The 20,375-nt window shown below is 36.2% G+C and overlaps 2 protein-coding genes across 21 annotated transcripts; both read left to right on the top strand.

Annotated features, from left to right (window-relative positions):
- Window positions 1–626: 626 nt before the first annotated feature.
- Window positions 627–5,985, top strand: LOC110908874 (vacuolar-sorting receptor 7). Its single transcript, XM_022153871.2, has 13 exons — window positions 627–1,153; window positions 2,715–3,410; window positions 3,938–4,026; window positions 4,107–4,176; window positions 4,258–4,341; window positions 4,418–4,494; window positions 4,568–4,649; window positions 4,740–4,822; window positions 4,904–4,967; window positions 5,050–5,178; window positions 5,347–5,450; window positions 5,521–5,648; window positions 5,714–5,985. Exons 1-12 carry the CDS (start codon window positions 844–846, stop codon window positions 5,638–5,640), a joined length of 1,908 nt encoding a protein of 635 aa, XP_022009563.1. The 5' UTR covers window positions 627–843; the 3' UTR covers window positions 5,641–5,648; window positions 5,714–5,985.
- Window positions 5,986–10,889: 4,904 nt separating this feature from the next.
- Window positions 10,890–18,972, top strand: LOC110908875 (ATP synthase subunit d, mitochondrial-like). Of its 20 annotated transcripts, none has more exons than XR_002574966.2 (20): window positions 11,000–11,156; window positions 11,231–11,407; window positions 11,803–11,966; window positions 12,067–12,136; window positions 12,253–12,506; window positions 12,707–12,807; window positions 12,906–13,007; window positions 13,139–13,316; window positions 13,626–13,694; window positions 14,052–14,191; window positions 14,570–14,655; window positions 14,719–14,798; window positions 14,976–15,116; window positions 15,206–15,467; window positions 15,760–15,928; window positions 16,023–16,122; window positions 16,207–16,324; window positions 16,420–16,614; window positions 17,394–17,545; window positions 18,585–18,972. XR_002574966.2 is itself a non-coding variant. In XM_035982629.1 (3 exons), the coding sequence occupies exons 1-3, from the start codon at window positions 11,105–11,107 to the stop codon at window positions 11,675–11,677; spliced, it is 303 nt and encodes a 100-aa protein (XP_035838522.1). In that variant the 5' UTR covers window positions 10,890–11,104; the 3' UTR covers window positions 11,678–11,796. The 20 variants fall into 20 exon arrangements, 1 of the variants encoding a protein (XP_035838522.1); XR_002574967.2 differs by adding an exon at window positions 16,985–17,082 and having other exon boundaries at window positions 17,394–18,972; XR_002574968.2 differs by adding an exon at window positions 16,981–17,082 and having other exon boundaries at window positions 17,394–18,972.
- The last annotated feature ends 1,403 nt before the right edge of the window (window positions 18,973–20,375 follow it).

The following is a 20,375-nucleotide window of genomic DNA, read 5'->3' as shown; positions in this document are numbered from 1 at the left end:
TGGTAAGTTAAGTTATTCAAATATTAATGACATAGCTCCCTAGGTCATAACAAACACAAGCTTAGGTTTAGATTAGATTTGGATTGATACTTTAGGTTTGGTGATGCTATATGACTTAATCAAACAATATACCAAACATGATATCATCTCAATGAAAAAAATTAGGAAGTATGAGAATACCCGTTAGATTTACCGATTTGGCTATTGAGTATAGTCCGTGCATCAACGGTTAAACTAAACAAAGTTGTTATATTCTAATAAGAAAACAACCTAAACCATTAGTTATTCATCCAATTGTATTACAACTAACTACATAAAAACAAAAATAATCCAACATCTCAATCAACGACTTGAGTTCAGTTGACTTGTCTCGAAATACTATCTACCCATATAAAAACACATAAAAAAACCCAACAACACGTCTACAAACTTTCGATACATTCATAGTTAAAATCCGATATCGATAACATTAACATTTAACGACCGATATGAACCATATTTATGGTCAAGCAAACGTAGAAAGAGGGCTAGTAGATGGAAAGTAATAGTCAAGTAGTTGGGATTGACTCCTTCCACCATCTTTCTTTCTTTCAAACATCCAACACCCGTTTCCTTTACGCCATACCCAACAATATTCAATTACCACCTCAAAAAATTATACAAAAATAAAAAAATACACAAAAATAAAAAATTACTCTCTCTCTCTCTCTCTCTAAGTCTACTCTTGACTTCAAATAAACTAATTTTCCACAATCCCTACTATACATATATTATATATCCCCTCTATCCCCCTCCCCTGTTTCATCGTATTCATTTCCAGAATTCTCATCAACCTTGTTGCATATGATAACCATGGAGTTAAGTAGGTTGTTGCCGATGATAACCATGATGATAATATTGGTTGTGAAGGAAACAGAGGGGAGGTTTGTAGTGGAGAAGAACAGCATAAGTGTTCTGTCGCCAGAAAGTCTTCGGTCGAAGCAAGATGCAGCTATAGGGAACTTTGGGCTGCCGGATTACGGTGGTTCGATGGTGGGTACGGTGGTTTATCCGCAGAAACCGGCGTCTTCGTTCGGTTGTTCGCGGTTTGATGGTGACAAACCGTTCAAATCGAACAGTTCTAGACCGACTATTCTTGTTCTTGATCGTGGAGGTGAGTTGATGTTTGACTTTGACTTTAAGTTTAAGTTTAAGTTTCTGGTTCGTTGGCTTACATGATTCATTACAGTTTTTTATTGGGTTTTATATATTTTTTTAAACATGTTGTGTATTTTATTATTTTTATTATGTCAGATTTTTAAGTCAAACCAAAAATAACATTTTTTAAGAGAATCAAAATTGGTAAATGAACGATTCATGCATTCTTTATACCATTTTGTTAATTCAATAAAGTAATATATTATGGATATGAAGAAAAAAACATCTAATAAACTAATAGCAGTGATGAAGCTTGAAATTTTTGACGGGGTCGAAAACATATATACTCAAAAATTTCTATAGAACTAGGGGGTCGAAAACGTATTTACCCAAAAATTTCTATACGAAAGATACATACATAACACTACTGAGCGAAAAGTTCGGAGAGCCGGATGCCCCCCGGCCCCTTCTAACTTGCGCCCCTGACTAATATCACACTTTATAATATAAAGAGAAAACTATCTTGCAACTAAGAAATTAAGGTTTCTTTTTTATGAATGTTACCCTTCCAAAAATATGTTTATATCTTGGGTCAATTTCATACATTCAAATCCTTGTACTTTAAAAAAAATTAAAGTCGTTAGGTAGCTATACAATTATGTAGACTACGTTTTGTTGATTTAGATGCCTTGTAGACTTTTTGATGATATTGAATGTCACTTATTTAATATTAATCGCTCTAAATATGAAGCATGCATCAATCTTATATAATAAACGAATATTATCTAGAGTTAAATGCCATTTTAGTCCATGTGGTTTAAGTCATTTAGCCAATTTAGTCTAAAGGTTTCATTTTTCTCCTATGGGTCCAAAAAGATTTTATCGTTGCCATTTTAGTCCACTGGGTTAACTTCGTCCATTTTTTCTGTTAACGAGAAGAGCAATTCGATCATTTTATATGTAATTCTGTGAACTAGAAGGGCAATTCAGCCATATAAAATGACCGGATTGCCTTTCTCGTTAACAGAAATAATGGATGAAGTTAACTCAGTGGACTAAAATGGCAACGGTGAAACTTTTTTGGACCCACAGGCAAAAAATGAAACCTTTGAACTAAACTGACAAAATGACCCAAACTACAGGGACTAAAATGACATTTAACTCTATTATCTATTATTAACGTTAAATTAACCTACCCACAAATACTTTTATACCTGCACTTTACCATTTGTAGGATTTGAATTCTCTACCTTTTGCACAGACGGGAGATACTTTACCACCAGATCATTTCCTTAGGGAAAAAGAATCATGGACTTTAATAAGTCAAGTATTTGGTTGAAGTTAGAACACTTGAAACATCAATTCATCAAATCCAGCCCAGTTAGGACGTAAAAAATACTATTTATAAATTCACAAGTATGTGTGTTTTAACAAAATTACGAACTTGAATGTATCACAAATATTGAGTTGAAGCACTTTTTCCGCATAGAATGAGTAATTATGTTAGATTTATAATGATATTAACCCTTATAATTATTAGTTAATTCAATGATTTTATTTATTACCTTCAACTGCAGAATGCTACTTTGCTTTAAAGGCATGGCATGCACAGCTAGCAGGTGCTGCAGCTCTAATAGTAGTCGACACCGTAGACGAGCCCCTCATAACCATGGACTCACCAGAGGCCAGCACCACCGCAGACGACTTCATCGAAAAGCTCACGATCCCATCCGCATTCGTCCATTTATCCTTCGGTCAATCCATAAAAGACGCCTTACAAAAAGGTGACCAAGAAGTCCTATTAAAACTCGACTGGTCAGAGTCCGTGCCCCACCCAGACCAGCGAGTCGAATACGAGCTATGGACCAACAGCAACGACGAGTGTGGGGCCCGTTGTGACGAGCAAATGAACTTCATCAAGAACTTCAAAGGGCATGCTCAGATACTTGAAAGAGGCGGTTACACAATGTTTACGCCACATTATATAACGTGGTACTGTCCGAAACCGTTTGTTTTCAGCGAGCAGTGTAAGTCACAGTGTATCAATCACGGGCGCTATTGTGCACCGGATCCTGAGCAGGATTTCGGTGAAGGGTATAGTGGGAAACAGGTGGTGTTGGAGAATTTGAGGCAGCTTTGTGTTCATAGAGTTGCTAATGAGACCAACAGGTCTTGGGTGTGGTGGGATTATGTGACTGATTTTCATATCAGATGTTCCATGAAGAAACAAAGATATAGCATACAATGTGCTGAAGAGGTCATCAAGTCACTTGGTAATTACTTCTTTCTTTTTACATTCTAGGTGATTTACATAAATGTGTACAAAAAAATCGGTTTGGGCTCGATTAACCGGCATCCAGCCTGGCCCGATAACCAAAAAAATTGGTTTGGACCAAATCAATTTGGGCTGGACCCAAACTGGCAGTTTGGTACAAGTTCGAGTTCTTTATGTGTCGAACCGTTTTACAACCCGAGCCGTATGGGTTTGAACCTGATAAAACCGGTTTTTTTGGGCCAAACTGGTTTTGAACCCGATCCAAATCGATTTGAGTGGGTTGGGATTTTCAACCCTAAAATCGGTTCTCAACCCGAACTGGTTTGGGCCAAACCGGTTTGAGCCCAAGGTAAAAAAAAAGGACTAGACTGGTTTACAACCAGAACCGGTTTGGGCCCAAACCGGGTTTTGTACCCCTAGATTTATGCACCAAAGTGTTTATGAATCAAAAACTTTGGTGCACATATCACCTTGAGATTCATAAAAAATGAGCTAACCGAGTAAAAATGTTTAATGAATTACCAGGGCTGCCTAGTGACAAGATACAAAAATGTATGGGTGACCCTGAAGCTGATGTCGAGAATGAAGTGTTAAAAATGGAGCAAGATGCCCAGGTTTAGTGTCCCTTTGATCAACAAAAACATTTTAAAAATGTTCGGTAAAATGACTGGTTTTAGTTTTTGTTCATAATAAGGTTGGACGAGGATCACGCGGTGATGTAACCATCTTGCCAACACTAGTCGTTAATAACGTCCAGTACCGAGGTAAGACCTGTTAACCGCTTCTTTCAAGATGGGGTAGCAGTGTTTTAACATGTTTATATTTGCTTTTCGTTTATTCCAAAGGGAAACTAGAGAGAACTGCTGTATTACGAGCCATATGTTCGGGATTTAAGGAGACAACTGATCCACCTATATGTTTAAGTGGAGGTATAATTTGATTACAAAAAGTCAAAAGCCAAGATATGCATAATATTTATGTTCTTTTATATCCTGTATGTTATAGATCTTGAGACAAACGAGTGTCTTGAAAATAACGGCGGTTGCTGGGTCGACTCTGAACATGGCATAAATGCTTGCAAGGTATACACTGCGGAAACACTGTTCATCTAAAGCCATTTCTTTCACATATTTCATAAGGGTTTTGTGGTTTTAGGATACTTTTAGGGGAAGAGTATGTGAATGCCCTTCGGTAAATGGTGTGCAATATCAAGGAGATGGATACACATTTTGTAAAGGTATCCATATGACCATATGTCAAAACATTTTATTGAAACTGCGACAACAAATGTTTCATGTTTTGTAACATGGGATTGTTTAAATGACAGCCGTTGGACCTGGTAGATGTACGGTCGACAATGGAGGATGTTGGTCAGATATAAGGGATGGAAAGAGGTTTTCAGCTTGCTCGGTTGAGTATCGTTTCTATGAGTATGTTACTAAAACAGTTTATGTTTCTGGTTTTCTCATCTGATTCGCGTTTGTTTTACAGGTGAACAACGTGACCGGTTGTAGTTGTCCACAAGGTTTTCGCGGGGATGGTCATACGTGTAATGGTAAGATCTTTGTTTGCACCATTGACTCGGCTTCTGTTTAAAGCTTTAGTCATATAAGTATATAACTTTCTGTAATATGCAGATATCAACGAGTGCCAGGAACGTTTAGCTTGTCAATGTGACGGGTGCACGTGCAAGAACACTTATGGTGGATATGATTGCAAATGCAAAGGGGACAAGCTTTATATAGCTGATCAAGATGCGTGTATTGGTAAGATAGATGTCATATTCGACCAACATGTTTCATGTCTTAACCCCTTAAAGGCCACCTGCCCAGCATAAGTTGCACTTTTCTGGGTCACACTAATTAGCAGGGTATTAGTGGGGCCCGTGAGTTTTCGCTAACGGGTTCTAATATTTTTGTTTTTGGACTATGCAGAAAGAAAGGCTTCAAAGTATGCTTGGTTCATTAGCTTGGTGGTACTAGGGGTGGTCGCAAGTGCTGGTTTAGCCGGCTACATCTTCTATAGATACAGGCTAAGGGTATGTGTAACAAACCAAATGTTTAAACAACTAGTTTCATAGATAATCTTAGTAACGATTAATAAAACAGGCATACATGGATTCGGAGATCATGGCAATTATGTCTCAATACATGCCTCTCGACAACCAGAACCAAAATCAAGTGGTTGTTCACGAATCCGAACCTCTGCGTCAAACCTCAACCGTATGATGCACAAGGTAGTTCATCACTTTATCTGTTTTCGATTTTCCACGTTTCCTCTTACAAAAGTTTCAATGTGCAGGAAAGCGACAAGTGACAGACAAAAAACAGGACCCATGGGACAATTTTCGGACCAATGACTTGAACTTTGTGTGTATAAAGTTAGATAGCGAGATGTGTATGTGTTGTTAAATAGCCATACGAGTACACACGATATGTTTAAAAGCATATGATGTACTACATGAATATACCATAAGTAGCAGAACTCTTTTTGAATACGAATCACTGCGTATACGCGTTTGATTGTGTGCACAAATGACAATGTATATGATCATTCCAAATCTGTTTTAGGTTTATAAGTTGTGATTATGTTTGGGATTCTTGTGCTGACTAAAAGCTGCTTAAAATAAAGATCTCAATTTTAAGCATATGTTAATAAAGCATCTTCCTAGCTTAACAACATGTTTGCAAAAAGATGATTCAAATTGCATACCCACATAACATGTACGAGGATACATACAGTGTACAATTGTACTAAAGATCCACATTTCAAATACGAGATTTAGGGAAATTTTCATTCAGCGAATTATCGAACAATGGATGGAAAAAATATCATTATTATATATATATACGAAGAAGTTGTTAGCTACAGAAAAATATAATTTGACTTGTAGGTAACTCACAAACACAATCAAATCCATCCATGTGGATGCATATAAAATTATAAATACATTGGAGGATACATATAAATATATTATATAATGCTTTTGGTGCATCAATGACATATATAAAATAATTAAATATTAGATGACGTTAACATGTTTTGTCATTTAATTTGTCAAATATCCTATTTCATAAAAGAAACTAGCAATACATTATTATTTCTTATACTAATTTTGCAACTGTTGGCTACACTAACTTTTTTTTAAATGGGTAAATAGAATCGTTGAAAATATAGTTCAATTCGAAAGAGAGTAAGTTTTTCGTATAGTTGTGACGAACTGAAGCGATTTTGTCCAAACAACAATCGCTATTCAAAGTAAATTAAAGTTTTCAATCGATGTAAAGCATATGTCAATATCCATTTGGGACGAGTACCGTGCTCAAGCGAATCGATGGTGTCTGGATAACATCGGTACTGATGCCAGTGGTCATTTGTATCTCTTTCGGTTGCTATACTGCGTCTCGATATCATAATAATGTTGTAACTCACCAAACTGATATCGATTGAAATTCCGTCGCGAAGCGCGGAATATCCTAGTAGTTCTTAAAATATTCAATACAAATTGTTGTACAGAAAAAGTAAGTACCGATCTCGGCGGTGCAACTGGTGTCAGCCTTGTGTTTAGGAAGTCAACTCATGGTGGGATTCCTACTCTTCAAAAGAAAATTAGCACTTTCGGTCCTTTGACTATTAATTAAGCTACTTTAGTTCCTGTGTCTTTGTGTTGATATAAATAAACCAATAAATAGTCAAATAGATAAATAACACGTAATTGTCCTACTCACATTTTTAAGTTCCAAGTTAACTAGGGTTTTAAACGAAATAATGAATACCAACAGAGGCATGTTCATATTCAGTCATTTAATTTTAATCGAACACAAGTATGAACGTATGATCAAACAAATTTTTTGTTCATGTTCGTTTATTGAGAAAATAGCATTTTTGTGTTCATTTATGTTCATTCGTTTAAAATCTAAATGAAGAGTTCACGAATGTAAACGAATCCAAACAAATATAAAGAAACAAACTTAAACGTACATAACTGAAAAACAAAAAATGAACTATAACCAAACATAAATGAACAAAAATATACGAACGTACACAAACATAAATGAACATACAAAAGTTAAGTTCATGTTTGTTTGTTTATCAAGTAAACAAACTTCCAATCGAACAAGTCATCAACATGTAACAACCCGCACGTTCGTGCGTTGTTACTACTCGTTATACTCGTTACGCCTAGCACCAGAGATTCGGATCATAATGTAGCTATATCGAATACATCGCTATTTCGCAGTATTTTCGCATATTACGCATACTTTATCGCTATAACACATCACATCGCACGTACTAACACTCACGATGACGTTGAGTGAGGACCTATTCTACCCTACTCGATAGCCGTGATGTGTCGTAATGCAACGCGCGCAATTCGATTATTGCAACACAGACTTTGAAATATGGATATTTATACGACCCTTTGTGACTAATTATAATAAGTATATAAATGTGGGTATGAAGATGCGTAACCAAACTATCGCAAAGCTTAACGAACAAAACGAAACATCGAAACGCAATTCGCGTGGAGACCACCGATCGAGCGACTGATCGGTCAGATGGCCAACCGATCGGATTGCCACCCGATCGGATTGCCACCCAATCGGACAAGCGTCCGATCCATGGCACTCCATCACCTTTTCCCCTCTTCACCTATAAATAGCACCTGTCACATCACTTGAACAGTGATGTGACAGCTATCACTCGACCAGCACGCTTTGGGGCTATTTTCTCTCGATTTCTCGCGATTCTTGTAAGTTTCTACCTCAAATCTTGTACTTCTATGATCTACACGCACTTCTTCATCATTTTCTCTTTTGAATCTTAACTTTTAAGCATGAAATCAATGGATTTAAGGTGTTCTAGGATAATGTCATCATGGGGTTCTTATGAACTTCAAGTGTTGGCCTCATTCCACCAAGAATCACTCAGATCTGAAGGATTTCCACAAGATTAAACAACACTTTCGCATAGATCTACACATATTCATGGATAAAAGGATTGAAAGATGGTTTCCAACTTTCTTTCAACTCTTTTACACTCAATGCACTCAAAACCGATAGAATCGGAACTCGTTCTGATACCCCTTCTTAGTAATGTGTCGGTTCCAGATATGCGTTCTATCGAAGAGACAACTGACCTCGGGTTAAACACGAACCACCATCTCGAACAGTTGACCGACTGGACTAGGGTGGTTCCGGTCCGATCGAATCACTTGGGAATAGATAGGGTTTCTATTGCTTGACACGTCGTTATACCGTCTCGAGAAAACCGCAAAACTACCAAAACGGCCAGGTATCAAAGACGATCAGGCAGTTGGGACGGATTGCCACCCGATCGGACAGCCGACCGATCGGCTTGCACTTGGTCGCTCACTTAAACTATTATTTTAACTTTTCAGGGTACTGAACGTCGAACGAATTGCAGTCCGATCGGATTGCCATCCGATCGAACGACCATCCGATCATGTGATGCTTGATACTTCAACACTTAAACAATTTTCAACATGTTCAATGCATGAGCAGCGACCAACGGATTGCCACCCGATCGGATTGCTATCCGATCGAGTGACAAACTGCTGTGAACTTGTTCTCACTAAGTGTCCTACCAACCGGATCGCCACCCGATCGAGCCGTCGTTCGATCGAACAACCTGAAGGATAGGGATACTTCTCTGTTTTCAAAATGCTACAACGAAAACTTCAAAAGGCAAACCATCATACACAAACGCATCCTTGCCAAACGAGGTGACAATCCAATCGAATCACCGGATCGACTGGCCATCCGATCGGATTGCCATCCGACACTTGGTTCACCGCCACCGTTTAACGTACTGTTCTCAATCTATAATCAGGCTAATCTCTGACGCGCTCCCTTCAATCCAACCAAGTTGTGTTTACTTGCTGAACACCGACTGTGAGTATACTTGACCCCTTTTTATCGCATTTTGGGTGTAACATACGTTTCTATCAAAACAAAGTTATCAAAACAAATTATTCAATCAACTGTTTATAACTTACGAATAAATGTTATGCATATTTACACGTGATGCTAGTTACATATGTGTTAGGACTTATTCTCGCGAGGTCCCGCCTTAACTAGTATAGTACTATAGAACCCGACGGGGTCTAGTTAGGATGAATAGCAATCGCAATCGCAGCTCGAGAGACTTAGCTGGTAGTATCTGTCTTATATGCATGTATGTTGAGGTATCTCGTTTATGTATTGGGTAATTCGCAGCACTTTTAACTATTTACGCTACTCTATCAAAACTTGTATACTCGCCAATACTTTTGTATTGACGTTGTTTTTAACGTATGTTGCAGGTTTAGTGGTAGTCTACATCAAATCAAGCTAGGAAGTCTAGAAACACACCTAAAATCTAGGTTGTCGGATTTGTATTGTTTGCGAGAACATGAAATTCGTGACAACTTATGTGATTGTAATTGTTTATTAGTATGGGATAATGAACGCATTAAATACTGTCGCAATTTAGTTGTTATGGATTCTCTTGAGCAATCTGATTCGCCTAGTGCCGCGCCCCGATGATTCCGCCATCGGTTGGGGTGTGACAGAACAGTTCATGAACGTTTGGTTTATTTACAAGCCTAAAATTAAGTTTTCGTTATGTGGTTTTAGTAATTTAAACAAATGTAAATGAACAAAATAAACGGACGTACACGAACATAAATGAACAAACAAAAGTTGTGTTCATGTTTGTTTGTTTATTAAATACACGAACTTTCAGTCGAACAAGTCATGAACAGTTCATGAACGTTCGGTTTATTTACAGGCCTAAAGTTAAGTTTTAGTTATGTGGTTTTATTTTTATAACAAGTTGAAGGTCGTTTCAGACACTATAATGAAAAGTAATACTAGACCCTAAACTTGTTCTAAATTTTAAACCACAGAACCCAAAATGCAACTTTCTGAAACGAACATAAAGATGACGTGCAAAAATGATCGAAATTTAGGTTGTTATGTGACTTATGTCTAACCTCAATCATGACATAAAAGTTATTTTGTTTGGGTGTATATGTTTTTTTTTGGACGGTTAATTTCTTTAAATTATCTGTCGTTTGTGAGACTTAAACCCAATACCTTTCCTTCCCAACCGAGGTATTTTTAAAGATTTTGACTTTGCCAATAGACCACCACCCACTGATATTTGGGAGTATATGTTTAATCCATCAAACGAAATGAGTCATCTTTGAGTTAACATGTTTAAGTAAGCATGTCAACTCCTCAATCCTTTTCAAATTAGAACAGAAATATATATATTTTTTAAGGTTAATTTAGCAACCTATTTATGATCATTTCAACTCATTTTTTAAAACTCGTCAATATGTTTATAACCTATTTACAACTTAATTATAACATGTGAACCCGTTTACAACCTTTCAGACAGTTTGACTCGTTTAGATGAATAAATTTAGATGGGCCGTGTTTAGATTATACAATCCATATATATAATATATGAATAAAGTGTGGGACACGTGTCCTTTGGTTGTGCAACCAAATTGGATTTTTGGCGGGAAAATTGTGAGAAACCTTATGTTTCCACACGGGATCCGAATGGCAACAACCATACCCGCTTTGTTTGACCCGGAGATATATACTCCTTGATTAACCTAATTTTCTGGATCCCTCATTCGGTTCATCAACAATCCACTGCTGTGCAAAACCCTAGAACATGCGAACTATTCAGATCTTGAATCCCAAAAATCATCATTTGTCTCATCCAGGTTTCTTTTTGATATTTCACTGATTGTTTTTTCTTCAATCATTTGTCTAAAGCTTCTTAGCATAGTGTTATCAGTGTAGATAGAGCGGTGCAGGTAAGAAAGTAGTGGATGTTGCATTCAAGGCATCAAAATCAATCGATTGGGATGGTGTGGCGAAGATGATTGTATCCGATGAGGCTCGCAAGGAGTTTTCTTCATTCCGTCGTGCTTTTGAGGAAGTCAACTCAACTCTCCAGACCAAATTTAGTCAGGTATCGTTATCAATCGCTTGTATTTCTCCGATTCTATTGATATGTTTGTGTACGTATTGAATCTCTTGATGTTGATGCGTTTGAGCGATGCGGATCTACGTTTAACTAGTTAGTTAACATTTTATTTTATGAATCCAAAACATTCGGATTAAGGTTTCATACTGAATTGATTATTAGGTTTATCTCTATGTATCCGAGTCTATGGATATGTTTGTGTACATATTGAATCTGTTGTTGTTAATGCGTTATACGATGCGGAGCTACATTTGATTTGATAGTTAGGGATTTTTGTGAATCCAAACCATTCGGATTGGTACGTTTTGCTACAATGAGAAGGATATCCTATATTCAGGTTTATATGTTCTTTTTTCACATTATGTTGGTACAATGTGAAGGGCATACTACCATTAGCAACCAACGAAGGTCTGGACGTGTTCACGCGATATTCCGGTCATCGGACAATGGTTCGTGTTAGGTTTTTCTGATGGACAAAATTCGTGGTACCAGGGAGCTGCTTGGAGATGAGTGTCAACCCAGTCAACTGATACGAGTAAAAGAGGTTCGTGTACACGAGGCATTTCCCAACCCGAAAACTTAATTAGCTAATCATTTTCTCATGTATTTCGTATATATAATTGTTGATCAATCACGCCTTGCAGATTCAATGACTCACATTCAGGCTGATCATCATGCTCAACGCAAACCTTTTGCTTCGCATTGGCATTAGAGGTTAGTTTGAAAATCAATTGTTTGTAAATTGTTCAGTAATAAATCTTATTTAATATTATTATGTTTGTAGAAAGATTATGCGTTTTGATTCCATTGCGCATTTTGCGTTTTGGTAGGCACCTCATGTGAGTACATTTCTCGGGAAAGCTGGTAACGTAGGTCTTGAAGTGTTATACACACTGGGCAGCAGTATGACAAATTTGAATGCTAACAGTGGATTTGTATTCAATATGGCTTCAAGAGGAGATAAAGTATCGATTTTAGCATTCGAAGTAGCTAATACCATTGTTTAAGCCTTAAGGGTCCAATTTTAGCATTTGAAGTTGCTATAATGATACTAATGGCTTATCTTTCTTACATGCTAGCTGAGGTACATCTTTCTCTTTGCTTATCTTGCAAGCTTCTTTTTTTTTCTATATTAGGAGCAATTTCGACCCATTTACTTATAAATGGGTTAATTTATCTCGACCCGGCCCGACCCGTTTCAACCTACCCCGCACAAATTTCTACCTCAAAAGAGGACAACCACCTATACGGAACTTAACTGATGCTCATCAATTACTGTTGCAGTTATTCTCTTTGAGTGGCGTTCTCACAGTGTTCTTATGTGGAGTTGTTATGTCCCATTACACTTGGCATAATGTCACCGAGAAATCCACATTAACAACCAAGTACGTTTATTCTTCAAGTTAGTACCATTGTTATTATTGCTAATGTATCCTCACCAAACTTAATAATTTCATTTGTATCTACTTGCCAATATTTGCAGGCACGCCTTTGCAACATTTTCGATTATTGCAGAGTTGTTTATCTTCCTTTACGTCGGTATGGATGCTTTAGATATTGAAAAATGAAGCTTTGTGAAAGACAGGTACGATGACGATCCATCTATTATTCGTCCATTGTTACTTATTTACTAACCTTTTGTTATCTTAGCTTATTTGCTAATTGAGTGTAAAGAATGCAAGTTTAACACGTTGGTGGTTGTTTTTGGTTTGTCAGCCCGGGGACATCAGTTGAAGTGAGTGCAATTCTATTGGGCTTGGTATTGGTTGGAAGAGCAGCCTTTGTCTTCCCCTTGTCTTTTTTATCCAATTTAACCAAAAAGGCCCAACACGAGAAAATCGATTTTAGTCAGCAAGTTGGGTGACTTGTATAGCGTCGCTTGGATGGAAGATTGGTATGTTAAATCACTAAAATACCCTTTTATTAGTTTCGGAAGGTAATAAAAAATATTAGCCTTTTTTATAACATGCAATTTAGTGTGAAACTCTTGTAATTGATTCTATTCATGCTTACAGTGATGTTCACAACATGTGAACAGAAACTATCAAGCAGCAGTATAAACTCGTAAGAACTATACTAGCCGAATTCGGTTTCTTGAAATCACAAATGCAAAACATTTTTGAAGTTGTCTAGCTTTTGAAGTTCCTTTTTCCATTAAAAACAACTTATTCATTTAGTGCCGTTGGTTTTTTAATTTTTGCAGGTTAATGAAAGAACCTCAAGTGACGCTGTTAATCAGCGTGACGCTGATCTTTTACATTTCTGGCATAAGGTGTGTCCAACTCTTTCCTTCTTTCTTCATCATTAACTGTATTAATCTCAAAATTTTCGGCCCGTTTACTTATAACTAGGTCAATTTGGGTCATGTTATACCTGTAACTGGCCGGCTTTAAAGGGGGAATGAATCTCCTAAATTATCTTACTAAAATGTTTTGATTTTTTGTAATCATATTGGGCCCAATGTTATAATAAAATTTAAGAAACTGATAATAATAATAATATGCTTGCGGTTCAGCCCAACCGTTCAACCCGTCTTGACACACTTCAAAACTGATTGTTTTTTGACCCATTACCCAATCTGCTGGATTCTCTATTTTGACAACTTCAAGTTAATTTTTTTTTGTGACAGTACCCGAAGGCTCCAGAAGGTTCTGATAAGAAAACCGAAGTTCAGGAAAAGCATACGGAAGCCATGTCTCAAAGAATGCACATAGACAGCAGTATACAGCTCATTGGCAAGATTTTGTTTGGATTGGAAAGGGTCCTGAGGTGCTATACGTTTATTTCCATGTTAATTAGCTTAACTATTTTTTGAAAATTTTCTTTAGATGAAACAGGAATTCTTTAAAATTTTCTACCGGTCCCCAAACTCTAGCGGAAGTTCACTTCCGCCATTTGGGAGGCATTCAGTTATTCACCGACGCCCGAAAACAATTATAGCGTAAAATCAGAGTCGTTATTGTCAACCCCATTGCCACCGATTGGACCATGTACTATCGAACCGGGTAGCTTCGGTGGTCTTGGGATGAGTTCTTATTCGGGTCGTTTTAGTCATGACGTTAGCAAAAAGCCTGATAACTCGCCTATGAATTTGGGTCATTGATGTGTTCATTTGGAAATTCTGACCCTATCTAATGATGTATACAGAACGAAGCTATGATTCCAAACTTTAGTGGTCAATAGGACTACTCATTTGCAGAACTGATACCAATGGGCACTATAGGTGTTTCTTGGTACGTGATACGTCACTTTTAAAGTGTCATGTTATATCGGTAATCACTTGTAAACTTTTTCAGGACCATTATTTAACCAGCTGACACTATATATATCACATTGGCATCGAAATTATCTACACAAGAAAGGAAACTGGGTCAAAGTAAGTTTTTTTTTTTAATCTTTCAAAAGTTCTATTTCATTTGAATGTTGTTGGAATATATTATATATGGTATTATTATAATTAACCTCTTGACTTGTTTTAATTTTTATATGAACCTACTTTCTTACCCTATTTCACGGCTAATCTTTTTACGTCAAAATCTAAATTACAACGCAGCCAGTTAGAGAAGTTGATGACACAAAGTCGATGTATAAGGATGTCGTGCTAGGTGGAGATGTGTGGGATCTTTTGGATGATTTAATGATTTACATGCGGAATCCTATGCAATATTATGAAAAAGAAGTGAAGTTTGTTCGGGTAATTTTTTTTATATGATTAAACGTTTGAAAGCGTAACTGTAAATGTACAAGCGTGTTATATTATAAAATTTTAATTACTTGTGGCAGGGAGTACTTTTATCAGGACCTCCTGGAATGGGGGAAACGCTATTTGCTAGAACGCTAGCAAAGGAGAGCGGGATGCCGTTTCTATTTTTAATTTTAATAGTTGGTATATGAAACTTGTAATAACGTAGGTTTCTATTTTTATTCTGCAGGCTCCTGCTTTTATATTTGTAGATGAGATTGATGCTATTTCCGGAAGACATGCAAGAAAAGATCCAAGAAGGTGATCAACATTTGACGCATTGATAACGCAGCTTGATGGAGAGTTAGTATCTAAAACATCTTGAGCGCTATTCGTTTGGATTTGTTTATTTTTTTTTACTAGGTTAAAACCCCGTATATTACACGCGTTGAATAAATCTATATCTATATATTATATAAACAAATAAGGTTAGGGACACTTGTCCTCTTCTGGTGTAACCATTTTAGGTTTTTGGTGGGAAAATGAATGGGTAAGTGTTATTTGTTAATCGGTTCACATACAAATAAGTCAAAATTTTCACCTCTATGCTTTTCGCATGATAATATTTTGATGGATGCTTTGTCGGTTTTGGCAGGAAAACTCAAGCATCAACTCAAATACAAAACTTGGGTGTTTATGGTCAAGGACTTCTGAGGTTGAGCGGTCGGGGTGATGCAATCAAAGAGCAAAGACTTTCACAGGTTGGACCGGGTTCTGAATCTTGAAGCCCCATTAAATGATGAACAGAGTAAAAGCATGTGAGGGTAACCTTCTAACCAATAACTATTTTGGCATTTTTATATCTTAACAAGCACAAACAATGTATCAGCCAATCTAATTACCCTTTTGTTTTGGCAGGGTAACAAAATCCCATTGTGAGAATCCAACATGCCCAAGAGATTTGATTTATCCACCTGACGATTGTCATGTTAACGACACACTTTCGTTTTCACTACAAGTAAGAAACACGTAACACTTTAAAACTTTTTAAACTGGATGAACTTGGTACTGATTTTGGTGGTTGCATTTTAACCTTTCGCAGATTTGTCGTGTTGAAGACATAGCTGTGGATGGCACAATTAAAGGGATTATCATTCAGATACACAGAGCAATGAGTGTCATCGTCAGCACAGAAGGCATGATAACCGCTTCCGAGTTAGGTATTTTTCTCTAAATTTTTAACTTTTAAGCGAGATCTACTTTATCCAAAGTGCATGTATATTGACATAATAAATACTTGAGATCGTTTCTGCAGGTTCTCGAAATGGTTTCGGTTTGGGAAACTATTCAAATGGTGCTGGCGGTGGGCATGGGGGTACTAGGTTGTACTATGGAAGGTTGAGTGAAGGTGGTAGCGTTTATGGTAAACAGGGTCTTCCCTGTGAGTTAGGAAGTGGAACTATTGGCCCTAATGAGTATGTTTGTCGGGTTGCTGGTGGAGGAATGATAGGTACTCTTTCCTTTCTAAAATAAAACTATGACATCGTTTTTCAAATTTAAATCTAGCTATGTGGTTATAATAGTAGCAATGATAGTAGTAGTAGTAGTAGTAGTAATAATAATAATAATAATAATAAAAATCATTATATTAATATAACATTTAATATATAATAATGTTATTTTCTATGTACATGATGTATAATTGTACCACAACCCAACCGGTCAATTGGATGTCATTAACCATATAATGAAAATGGAATATAACCGAATGGGTCAGTTATATTATATTATCATGCCGACACACTTGGTTATGGGTCAGTCATAAAGCAAAGACTTTTTGAATGAATGTTTATCCTCCGAGGATCATTTGATTAAGGAAGCTGGTGAGTGGGCCAAACAGGCCATAAGTCGCGCTATATCTTGCCTGACGAAGTGCTTGAGAACGAAGAATATGATCCTTTGTGGCCTCCCCCATAAGGTTCATCGTCTAACTTAATTGGTTTTTCGTATAGTGTGTTTGAACAAGAAAAAGAAGTTGAAAATAAACTTGCTAATGAGGATTTGGGTTGAACATATCAAAAGACACCTAAAGTGATGTTTTACCATATAAAAGCTCCCAAAATTTTATTCAAAAGTTTTAGTTATTACGGAACCAACAAATTTTGTACTTGCATTTTACAAACTAAATGTTCGTAAAAATACACCTAAAAAAACCTCTTATGTTGACCTATTTGGAGCAACAAAAAAACTAGATGTTAGATGTTTAAGACTGATGCATGGGTCTTTCAGGTCAAATTTACCAGGGCGACTTGGCGAGTAGGAAGCAAACTTATAGGGTTGTGGAGGGCTAAGCGTCGATCAAAGAGGAGTTTTTGCAATTTTTTGAACCAATGATGAATAGCAAACCCACAACAACTACAGGCCTTTTGACTTCCTCCAAGGTAGCGTGCTCGGATTCGATACCTGTTGATGGTTGCCTTTTGAAAAAAAAGCCATGTGCAAATTGGATTACGAATGTGACAGGCAAGTATATTATACTTCTAATGTGGAAATTACTCCACGCCTTTAAAAATTTTATGAGCAACCTTAAATATATAAATTTAGTTTAGTACAAATATATGAGATGACCCGTTCGTGTCGTTTTTCTATGTGTTCCCGGCCTTTCTTTCCCACTAAACCATGGGTCCAATTTAATTGACCATCTGATCATTTAAACCTGTTTCTAATACTGCTAAAAATGAGGTACTTATCACACAAACAAACAGTCGTTTGATGGTGTATGGTGGCGCAAGGCACCGACCGTAAAGGTTTTTTTTTGCAAATCTATAGATTTGCCAAGTTGGGCATCAGCCGTAAGGAAGTCGGTTGAGAGTTTTGAAACGATGTCGTGCTCTCTAAAACATGTAGATTTGGGTTGGGTTTTTTTATTTCAAACGGGTTAATTTGGGTTGTGTTCAACTTATAACGGGCAAATTTAGGTTGGGTATTTTGTTTCAAACGGGTCAACGTGGGTTGTTTTCAATTTGAAACATGTGGCATTTGGGTTCTGTATTATTTCAAACGGGTCAATTTCGGTTATGTTCTATATAAAACATGTAGACTTGGGTTGGGTATGCATATTTGAAAGGGCATTTTTGTCATTATTGTATCGATCTCTGGTATACAACCAAGCAACCTGAAACAAAAGATTAAGCAAATTCGAGTGGAATGAGTTATCCGGTTTACAAAAGGTATGCTCAACATATTCTTCGTCTCTTTAACGCAAAGTCAACCCTATTTGTTTTGTATATATGTCCATACATCAGTGGCTCCTTTTTTAGTTATTTTGACTTTCGGGGTCAAATTTTAATCCTGACAGCAAAGACTACACTCATGTTGTAGTTATACGGTTTCTCATGCTTTAGTGATATGGTTTCGATCATGTGACTTTATTCCAAGCTTTTTGACATGCTCACTTATTGCTTTTGTGTTTTTTTGTAGGTGACTGCAGCGAATGCCTCAATTATATCTTTGGTATTAGTTTTGTCATAGGTGATCACCACAAAAACTTGAAAGCTAGATCCGAGAACACGTGTTCAAGCCGTTATCTCACATAATTTGTTGTATTAATGTATTTAACTGTTATTACACACTGTGAGGTCGTGCTAATGTGAGAATCGCATGAGAACCAGAAGTTAGAATCATCACATGTATACAAGTATTTTGTCCTAAAAAGGTTGTGTGTCTGATGTATATATTAAGCGAGATGTGTGTTCGGTGAATTTAGTTGGACTTAGTCTTGTATTCTTGGTCAATTAGATTTAGATTGTTTTTTTGTTTTTTGTTTTGACAACATAGTTGGCTACTTGCCAAGTATTAATTTTTTTTATTTATCCAACCAGTAGAGATTTATAATATAACAAGTACATATTTTTATACTTATTGGTTGACCATTCTTTTGGAACTTACAGCTTCTTTTTATAACACGTCAGTTATTTTTTATATTTTATGAAGTTTAGTATTGTATCTTTGCCTACTAGGAAAGTATGCTAAATGAATGGGCAAACATATATTATAATGTGGCTACAAGGAAAATATAGTTAATGAAATGGGTAAACACATATTAATTATAAATAGTTTTTAATATAAGTAAATTTCTCGAGTCTGGGAAGCAATCCCGGGTGATAACAAAAAAGTACTCTGTCTAACATTAATCGATAAATCTTAATAAAAGAAAAACTAATACCAAATACATATGATTTCATAAAAGACGATTATAACTTCTTTATTAACGTCATTCGTAAATGTTCTTTATGTACTTTTGTTTAATGTAAATTAAATTTTCCTAACCCGGGATGTTCCCGGGTGATAGCCTAGTTAACTATATACGACTGTACGAATTAGTGTTAATATCTATCAGTTATAACAAAAAAATATATAAGTCTTGTTTAGGTTCATCATTTTAACCCGTCAAACTAACACAATTCTTGATTTCTTGTCCTGAAAAAGAAAATTACTTCTTTGGTCAAAGATGTCAAAGTGAAAAGCAAAGAAAACCACATCTAAGTAAAATGATCAGTGTTCAAACTTTACGTTACAGAAGTCAGTAAGTCAAAAACATTTGATGAAAAGTAAGCAATAACATTAAAGTGTGACTAATATTCTAACATAATGTAGTCAAAATTGATTTTAATAATGCCACTACTTGTAATTGTCCCCTAATATACACTTTAACTCATGTACTATTTTTGACATTTGGTAAAGAAAATGTAGGTATCTTAATCATTCTACCCGTGTTTGGCATAATTAGTTCCAAAACTTGAGATTTGGTTCAATATCACGATTTCGATCACCGGAGTGATTTAAGAATTGAGTATCGGCTTCAGAATTGCTATTAGGAACTTATGTTCGTGTGACTAGAGAAAGAATCATCTTTAAAAAAGAGAGAGATTGAGAGAGAGAGAGAGAGACTTAATTACAATGATTATCAGGTAAATATAACAACGTTGATCATTTGATGAAATTGTTGTGGGGTGAACTTGTGGGATTGTGTAAAAGGGATTTTGCATGAGTAACAAGATATGGGTTAATTTCTAGTTCTAATAAAAATAATAATAAAAAAAGCCTTTAAAATAGTAAAAAAAAAAACTCTTATTTTCTTTTGCAAAATAATAACATTTAAAGTAGACTATCATTTTTGTCTCTTTTTTACTCGTGTGACACATGATTTTGCCAAATTTATTTGTTTAGTAATATATTTTTGAACTTTTAAAAATAAAGATTGTTTATTAA

This window comes from Helianthus annuus, chromosome 14 (assembly GCF_002127325.2).
Source record: "Helianthus annuus cultivar XRQ/B chromosome 14, HanXRQr2.0-SUNRISE, whole genome shotgun sequence".
Taxonomy (NCBI): Eukaryota; Viridiplantae; Streptophyta; class Magnoliopsida; order Asterales; family Asteraceae; genus Helianthus; species Helianthus annuus.
This window is presented reverse-complemented; position numbering and strand designations above follow the sequence as displayed.